General features: G+C 41.4%; 1 protein-coding gene across 1 annotated transcript; it reads right to left on the bottom strand.

Moving 5' to 3' along the window:
* Window positions 1-646: 646 nt before the first annotated feature.
* On the bottom strand, window positions 647-2,081 carry LOC124282519. The gene is made up of 2 exons (XM_046718532.1): window positions 1,349-2,081; window positions 647-1,221 (listed from the first exon to the last, which is right to left on the bottom strand). Exons 1-2 carry the CDS (start codon window positions 1,797-1,799, stop codon window positions 647-649), a joined length of 1,026 nt encoding a protein of 341 aa, XP_046574488.1. The 5' UTR covers window positions 1,800-2,081.
* Window positions 2,082-9,472: the final 7,391 nt, after the last annotated feature.

The raw sequence follows: 9,472 nt of genomic DNA, 5'->3' as shown, positions 1-9,472 counted from the left end.
TGATTCACTATTTGATTAATATGATTTTCATGAGTGAGTGAGTATGGTTTTACGCCGCTTTTAGCAATATTCCACGAGGGGCACCAGAAATTGGCTTCACACATTGTACCCATGTGGGGAATCGAACCCGGGACTTCGGCGTGACGAGCAAACGCTTTAACCGCTAAGCTACCCCGCCGCCCCTGATATTCATGATGGGATAGTGGATACATGTAGTGCACGTTTTTAGCCGTTGGCGCAAGCACAAACAAAGTTTCATAATGTTCAGTTCAACTTGATCAGGTGTCCAGCCGCGTCCAGAACTCTGTAGCGGTGATCTTCTGCCAGTTTCCAGTTGCTGCTGCAGTCTGTGCAGGCGGCTGTCCAGGTTCTTGTAGAGTCTGGATCTTGGGCGGACAGCTGCTCCATGCTCAATCTGTCTTCTGGCCACTCTGTTTGTTGTCTCGAGCTTCTTCATTGTGATCACAAACTCGTAAATGTTCGGGTGGTGCTTCTGAACCAGCTTCTTAAATCCAAGGTGGAATCCTCCAAGTGATTGTTTGTTCTTGGCCCAGTGTTTCCATGTTGATTCCAAATGCGAGGTGGGAATCTTGCGTCGTAGTCAACCCATGTAGATGTGATGTAGTCGTTGAACTGGCCGATTCCGTCAACGTCGGGAGACTGGTTCAATACTTCCATCCAGGCATCTTGGATCTGATCCACTGGGAGGAGGGGAGTGCTGCAGCATCGTCGCACGTGGAGTGTTGAAGGCACGGTTGTCCTTGTAGGTTTTCACAAGGCCTTTCTCTGAAACCTGCCGCCAAACCGCCTGGGTGAAGTGGAAGTAGCATCCACGGACTTCTGCATCGGGGAAGACTCTCTCAGTGGCTCCAATAGCAGCAGCTTCGTAGTCAGTCTGTACAACGGAGGGAGAAAGTTCAACGCCGACAATAGCAAGCACAGAGTCCTTCAAGTAGTTAAACAATCTAATGTATGTATCACGAGACTTGCTTGGCAGCAGGGAGAAGGCGACTGGGAACATCTGTCCATCCACAAGGCAGTGCACAATGTAGACTTGTTGCCACAGGCTGGGACACACAAAAAATGTTCCGTCCATGTAGATGGTTTCTGCATTGGCGAGGATGTCCAGCATCTCTGCGGTACTGAAGATCAGGATCCTGTCTTCATCTTCGCTGTCTACAACCAGGAACTGTTGTCCGTCTGTTGTCTCAGTCCAGGAACCTTAAAAAACAAGCAAGTGTGTTAGACGTTGTTTTTGATGAATGAATGAATGAATGAAGTACACTGTCAAGAAATCAATTGAGCATTATGCAAATATCAGTAGATAAGTTAATACTTAAAAAGGTACCTGTGAGGTCTACATCAGCACGGGTACGTGGGACTGGTGGAAGAACCTTGGCACGCTGACGGTAGAGTCCAGACTTGATACTGTAGAAGGAAGCAACAGTAGCAGCAGCTTCTTCGTCTAGGTTCTGGGTCTCTTCATTGTAGATTTGCTGGACAGGCTTGATCTCTTCTTGAACGCGTTGTCTAAGTCTGGTGAGAAGTCGACTCTCTTCTTCATTCACTAGTGGAGGATGGTTGTGTTCTGATACTGAAGTGATGTGATCCCCAATGGTGCTGCATCTACCCTTGCACTTGTCGATGATACACTTCCAGTGAGTGGCTACCTGTCTGTCAACGTGCAGTCGATACTTGTGACCTCCGTGTAGAACCTGTTTTCCTCCTCTCTGCGACAACGTGAACTCTGCTTTCTGTAGGTTAGCCATTGCGACTGCCCATACTTTGCAAACTACCATACTTATAGGGTTGCAGTGAGTTACTAAATTGAAAGGAGAGAGAAGTTATTTCCGATTAGTAGATACATTAATTAATAATACTCTCTACTTTATTTAGACAAAATTGAAATATACTTTAAATCTTCTCTAAGTTTCCTTCTCCATCCTGTATAACTACCACAACACTGAAACAAGAGCACTTTGTCAAGTAACTCAGAGATGTATGTGATTTTAGACTAATCCCCCCCTTGTCAGGACACCCCATTATGAGAGTAGGGGTGCATTGTCTGACCCTAATTAACCTCTGATGTGTTTGTGGGCCAATTGGGATGTGGGCAATTAGGGATGTGGGCGAATAGAGACTAAGCCCAAGCACACAAATATAAGTCATGATGTTTTCTCAAAGTTGACGTTAAAACAACATGTCATTATCTGTAAAAGGCTTCATACTATTAATGATACTTTTGTGCAAACCTGTGAGTTTTCCTGTAGACCTCTGCAGTAAACTGTGAACTTCGCATGGCAGTTAAAAAGTTCACCCGGCACAATTTTAAAGCACATAAAACGCCTCTTTTCAACTTTGAATGTATATTTAGTCTAGATCTTTTAAAATACCTGAAATATAAGTGAAACAAATCAAGGGACATTCAAAGAATACAAATCTACAGTACCATATGTGAAGAACATTCAAACCGAAGACATTTGGATACACTGGCTAAACTATTTTGTTCGTGGAATATTATCTTCAAAAATAGTCCGCTGGGTACTACAATGTAGGTATGAGTTGAGGTGAGGTGAAATTGGGAGAATATTTCGCTCATATGACGACGTGCATGTATGTGTATGTGCGGCTGCTTGTACTAGCCCAGACTTAAGCTGGTTTTATAGTGCTAGCCCACTGAGATACCATGCCACAGTGAAGCATGAATACCCCACTGAGACACATTATACTGACTCCGAGCCGACAAGTCCTTGTTGTACCCATTAATGCCGAGCGCCAGGCAGGGACCAACAAGTACCATATTTTAACATCTTTTGGTATGACGCGGTCGGGAATCGAACCAGCGACCTTCCGCTCTCCGGGCGGACGCTCTAACCACTACACCACGGAGGCGGTCATGTAGGTATCAGGAACAATATGCTCATGGATGTATAGACTATAGTGAGGGTGTGTGAGTATGATTTTATGCCGCATTTGAGAAACGGGCTTCATCTTACCCATAGGAGAATCGAATTTGAGTCTAAGGCGTGATGAGCGAACGCTTTAACCACTTGTCTACCTCACCTCCACAAAGGAGGACGAAGACCATGATTTACTTGTATGCACGTTTACACGGAAGTAAGAGTGGACCTTCTTATAGCACGTGTAGTTTGATATTACCATGCTTTGGTAGAAGGTGTAATCCATAAGCGTTGTACGACTGCCTGACTGTAGCTGGTCGTGACCTTAACTTGAACTTAACAAACCTGAAAAAACTGCCGACACTCAGGTAAACAAGTGACGTCATGTCATTATGTTATATTTTTATCTGTGCAATATGTATATCGTAAGTAAAAATACATAATGTCATGACTAAGTCACGGTTATTTTATCTAATATATTGAAGAAATTTATATCTGTAACTAGGTCCTACCCCTATAGCAAAATGCAAGCAAACAAGTATTCAGGAGAATGTTCAACATTCTGTTGCAGGACTTTCTGTTTTTCTGTACGAGTAAACATAAAAACACGTGTCTGTTTGTATGACTAAACGCTATTTATATGACGAGGGTTATACGCACTGACGAGAGCACCAATCCACTTATTGGCCAACACTGGCCTGAAGCTTGTACCACCGGTAATACATGAATGTTTGCACAATTTCAACCTATGCGTTTCACCAACAAAGTTCAGTATCGAACATCGTAAGGTAACCTTACCCGATTCTGAAAACTGAAATATATGGAAGCGTATCAGTGCAACAGTCTAAGAGTCAAGTATCATCTATGTAGATGAACGCATGTTCCACTTACAAGATAATGTTTTTATACCGTGGCACGAATATTCTTCCATAGAAATATCTTCTGCCCTAAACTGTTTAGTCAATATGCCTAGACATACTGCGCTTTCGTTATGATGTTTGTCTTTCCCATCTCAGTGCAGAACGTGCTTGTCTGTGTACATAGTCGTATCAGGTGAACAAGAGGGCCACATGTGCTCGGTAGTTTGTTGATGCGTTGCTAAGCGTCGCTATGGAAATCCCGGACGCACATCAACCAGCGAACGTGAGGTTTTGGTCGAATATTCTCAAATATTCATTGAAGGTGATGATACTAAATATACCCGTTTGAAAAAAGATCCGGTTGGATTGCTGTTGGTGTTTGATGGCTATGGGTGTAGGTGCCCTTTGACAATCTGACAAACAGTCTAGCCTTATACTGCGCCATGAAGACATATATATACTTACTATGGGGTTGAGAATGAAATACAGGCATGTACTGATCCAAAGATCGTGGTAATACAAAGGGATGGCCATTACCTTTCACTTGGTTAATGGAATGTGACGTAATGTTTATGGATTTCGCGTTATTGCACTTCTCCTCTCCGTGACACCTAGTTTATTTAATGCAAAGATTGTATCATTCGTTTCTGACATGCACTAGGCATGTTTCTTTGCCATAAATACAGATTCACGTATCAACTATTTTTTCTGGATTCTGGGCTTGAATAGGGCTAAAGCTATGCCGATCAGAAGAGGTGATTTAGAAGATTGCTCGTTGGTTGATTGCTTGACAGAACACATCTAGGGGGATCCTACATGTCCTATTGGCACTAACTCGGCTCTCATCCTTGATCTGTTTCTTTAAGCATACGAGTCAGAATTTCTGCAGATCTTGCAAAATTAACTTAAAGAAAACTGACCAAAAAGTTCAACTATAGTTTCAGGTATATTAATGATCTGATGTCGTTTAATAATGCTTGAATTGCCGTTTCCCTTCCTCAGATTAACCCACCTGAGCTGACAAAAAACAGCAGTGAAATCGCGTTATATTTAGATCTCTGAATCCAAAACGACAACAAACCATTTACAAGATTTCAATGTTGCAAAACTCAACATTCCCTCTCTGTCGAACGACATTCCTGCCCCAGGCCCTCTAAGGCCTCTACACTTGACAACATGAGCGGTACTATCGAGATACATCTTTTCTACTTAGATTCCAGATAGCATTTCGTTTAAAAGTAGTTTGGTCAAGATTTCCACATCCAACACCTCGATAAAACATTCAGAAAGACTTTTGGAAGACCTGTGGAGGACATTTCCAAACTTGACTCATGATTAACGAAAATGATGTTTGGTGCAATTTCCTATTTTGACTTTGTACCATATGTTCCGTGTTACCTCAGATGTATACAGACTTGCCTTTGCGTGTGTTTGTGACAGGTGTCACTGGTGGGGCAGGATGCGCTCCGTTTCAGTTTCATCACAATATGGCAGTGATTCATAAATACATGCTTAGGATGAAGTCAGAATCGCTGAAAGGAGAATTCTTTTGGTTATTGAAAAGGTTGTATCACTTGTATTGTCATTGTATTCCGTCGTGAATTGTTGCTAAGAAAACCAATCACTGGATTGTCTCTTTGTAAAACAAACAAACATCATATACGAACCTACGTGAAATGAAACTGAAGGAAAAGAATGTGTACAGTCACGACAAGCTAACTCCTCCTCGATAAACTTATCACCCACAATTTAGGGGTTTTCTCAAGATCGTATGTTTATTGTATATTTAAAGCATATGCATTACATTGTTGAAAAATACTAACGATGTATGCCGGTTTCTGTGAACAATACAACTGTTCCTAAAAGGTACTTCATACATGCAGTTTGTCCAACGCTCCAGTGTGTAACTTAAATCAACTCAGTATAATTTGGGACGGTCCCTTTTATCGAGCCGTACGGATCAATAGCTGGACATATGCAGTAATTCATGGGTAACAAAAATCTAGGTCACCGGTGGCCAGTGTTTTGATTGTGAAATCCACCCAACAGGGACTCTAAGGGTGACATGGTTGTGAAATACAACGGCCCTGAACAGGGACGCCGCTGGGTAGTCAACGAGACCAGCAGGTAAGGTGAACATGTGGGATTTTTAGAAGAAAAAAAAATGAAATATTTTTTTTTTGTGATTAACATATTTAATATAATAATGCTGTAACAGGCACCATTTCAAGCGAGATATACGTTGAAAAAGGTTCTATTTCACAAACTAGGGATTAATGTTGGGTTTCCGGGTTAACATAGGCATGTTGGATGAATCCATACACTACCAACAGCAGGCCTCATGCATTAGTGTTACTTGTGTTGAAAACATTCCACCATATAATGTCATCACTGGCGCCATCATTGTATTTCGGTGATCCAGTCATATAATGTTCATCGGTGTTTTACCTGCTACCCCCATTGGAATCTATTACGGCTGATACTAGAGCTGGTTTTTCAACGACATCGGAGTTTTGTATTGTAAAAGTGTACCCCAAGGTTTTGACAGCAACACCATTATTGTTTGTAACAGTGCTAGTTTTGCCAGTTATTGGATGAGTATACTGAGTACGTGTACTGACCTAATACATAGACATGCTCGTAACTATACTCACCCACACCACTAATACCGAGGGGATGACAATGATGTTGAGCATGCGTATTTTACTGATATACATAAGGTAGAATTAAAATATATTAATATAATAAGGGATGTTATTAACAAACTTTTGAAGCATAAACTATTATGGAATCAAAATTTTCTTTGCGTCCTTTAGTTTCCGATATTTCGACAAGTTTCTCGTTTTTTCAAGTTTCTTTCCAAAAAAATAGGAAATTTCGATTATTTGCTACTTGTTTCGATTATTTAATCAGTTGGGTTTTTTTCAAATATTTATACGTTGCTTCGATTATTTCTCGTTATTTCATATGTGTGTGTTTTTTCAAAGTAACGAAAAATATTGAGAGAGAAAAAATAAATAACTAATCGAAATTTCAAATTTTGGAAAAAAACTTGATTGAAGTTTCTACAAAAACAGTGGAAACAATCCATTTGGAGAAATTTTGGAAATTATATATTTTGAACAGTGTCACGTACAGTTGTGACAGGTTGGGTCTTGAATTTGGCTGTAATAAAAGAAAGGTAGAACTTATAAGTTCAATCGGCAGGGAGTTCCATTGGAAAGAAGCACAGAACGAAAACAAGCTTTTTCATAGGACTGGAGGGTGACATTCTAAACAGAGTGTGCTTTCGTATGAACAAATCGCAGACTCCTGAAGGGATTGTACTCGTGAACCAATGGATGCTAAATGGGCTGAGGCATATTTGATCAATGCAAGTCAATCGACTTAACCTGCATTTAAATAAGGATAGATGTATATTGGAAGGTAAATAAAATGTTTATTGGATGGTAAAATGGAAGAATGCACATTGCCTCATACAGTTTATGGCGTTAGGCAGGAAACACATACGTTTCATGCACATCTTGGTGGTGGCTGTTGCCGGTAGAGCAAGCTTTCCTCCTTTGTGGACACTGGCGTTACCACTATGTTACATCCATGTAACATGGACCACATTGAGAAACATAAGAAAGTATATATACAGAGATGGACGTATTTTAACATGGATAGATATATTGGATAGTACATATACATTTCACACGTGTGTGTGTGTGTGTGTGTGTGTGTGTGCGTGCGTGTGCGTGCGTGTGCGTGCGTGTGCGTGCCCACTTCAGTTTTTCCCGCTCTGATATTGCTGGAATATTTCTAAAACCACCATAACATCACCCTCACTCATTCTCTCCATACATGAATCCAGTCATATCGGTAAACATTTCACCACACACTTGTCTTTACTCCAGTTAGCACTATGGACGCCATCTTAAAGAAGTATGACCTGAAGAAGGCCACCGAGGCCCTGAAGGAGAAGTTTGAAGATGACCTGGATGACTGGAGCTCCGAGTATCTGGATGGACCGATAGACAAGAAGATGGTCCTGAACGCCCTGGCCATCCTGCAGGGGAAGGTGTGCGTGGTGGACTTCCCTTCGGTGGACTCGCCCGGAGGGTCCATGGCCAAGACGGCCTTCGACAACATCTCAACATGTGTTGCGTGAGTAGCTCGATGACTTCTCTTAATTGACTAGTGTCTTTCCAACAGAATAATGTCGTTACAACAGAATAATGTCGTTACAACAGAATAGTATATATGTCTTTCCAACAGAATAATGTCTTTCCAACAGAATAATGTCTTTCCAACTGGATGATGTCTTTCCAACTGAACAATGTCTGCCCAACTAAATAATGTCTTTCCAACAGAATAATGTCGTCCCAACTGGATAATGTCATTCCAAGAGAATAATGTCTTCCAGGTTTAATATATACTTAATGTGTGTCTTTGTGATTATAATTGCTGCAAATTCGAAAAGGCCAATTACATATGCGTTCCTAAATAATTTCTAAGTAAATGGGAAGGAACGCCACGAGACTTACTTTCGCCACAAGGAAACATCAGGGAATTTGAAAGCAACTTGAGGAAATTCCTACACCGCTTTCTTCCTGTACCCACTTGCCCAAAATGACGCTATCGCTCAAATTATTGTCAATTTTAAGATTTACCGTTGATTATTAGGCTCTGTAAACTGTGTTCGAGGTGCGCCAGTTTATGTCAATAACGAAGCAGTCACCTGGTTGATATCGGTCTATGAAACGTGTTCCTACGGCAGTCAGTTTTATCGATTGGTAGGGTATCTCTTCTGATTTATATAGTGTGTTTTGTCGTTAAGTAGTGCTAGTACAATTTAACCATAACGATTAACCGATTTGAAGTCGTTGAGGTCTTTTGCAGAAGCTTGAACATTGGTTTGTTTCGATTCGTATTTTAATTAACAAAACGTATCCACTGTCATTCTATAAAGTTAAACACATCTTAATACTACTCGGGGTCGATGGGGTCGCCTAGTGATTGAAGATTCGATTCCCCACATGGGCACAATGTGTGAAGTCCATTTCTGGTGTCCACCACCAGCCGTGATATTGCTGGAATATTTCTAAAAGCGGCGTGAAACTAAACTCACTCACTCATACTCAAACTATATGGTGGGTGTTTTCAGTAATTATTTATGTTCCTCGCCAGCTTCTCACTGCACGACAGGAAGGTCAACCCTAAGGAATTCTACGACCCATTGCTCAACTTTATCCTGAATCTGATCGGCTGTGGGCCTGGTACAACTCACCTCACACTCACCAGGGAAGTGTACTTAGTCAGCGGGTTCGAGGATTATTGCCACGTGAGTTGTTTTGTTCCTTGGTGCTACTGTGCAAGATTTGTTTGCGATTTCAGTCGTTATCTCGTCGTTGCCTCCGTATCCAATGGCATTTAGAGCTGTTTGGTAGCCTAGTGGTTAACTCGTTCACTCGTCACTTTCATGGCTTGGGTTCGGTTCCCTTCGTGGGTACAATGTGTTACAATATACGGCGAGTTTAATGGAATTTCTTTCGACAGAATTTCGACTCTAAATAATTATTAGCGTTGTAGTTTTTATACATCTAATCTAATTTTGCCTACATTGCTGGTTTCAATGGTGATGAGGATGTTGTGCTTCCATGTATTCTCCATCTACGCCCAGTGGTCAGTGACTGGTTGGCAGATGACGCAAGTTTGTAATTTACTCGC

This window comes from Haliotis rubra, unplaced genomic scaffold (genome assembly GCF_003918875.1).
Source record: "Haliotis rubra isolate DU_JTF1 unplaced genomic scaffold, ASM391887v1 Scf3, whole genome shotgun sequence".
Lineage (NCBI taxonomy): Eukaryota > Metazoa > Mollusca > Gastropoda > Lepetellida > Haliotidae > Haliotis > Haliotis rubra.
This window is presented reverse-complemented; position numbering and strand designations above follow the sequence as displayed.

Coding starts and splice junctions, on each gene's coding strand:
- LOC124282519 (XM_046718532.1), bottom strand. CDS start 1,799: ATGGTAGTTTGCAAAGTATGGGCAGTCGCAATGGCTAACCTACAGAAA. Junction 1,222..1,348: donor TGCTGATGTAGACCTCACAG/GTACCTTTTTAA, acceptor TTGTTTTTTAAG/GTTCCTGGACTGAGACAACA.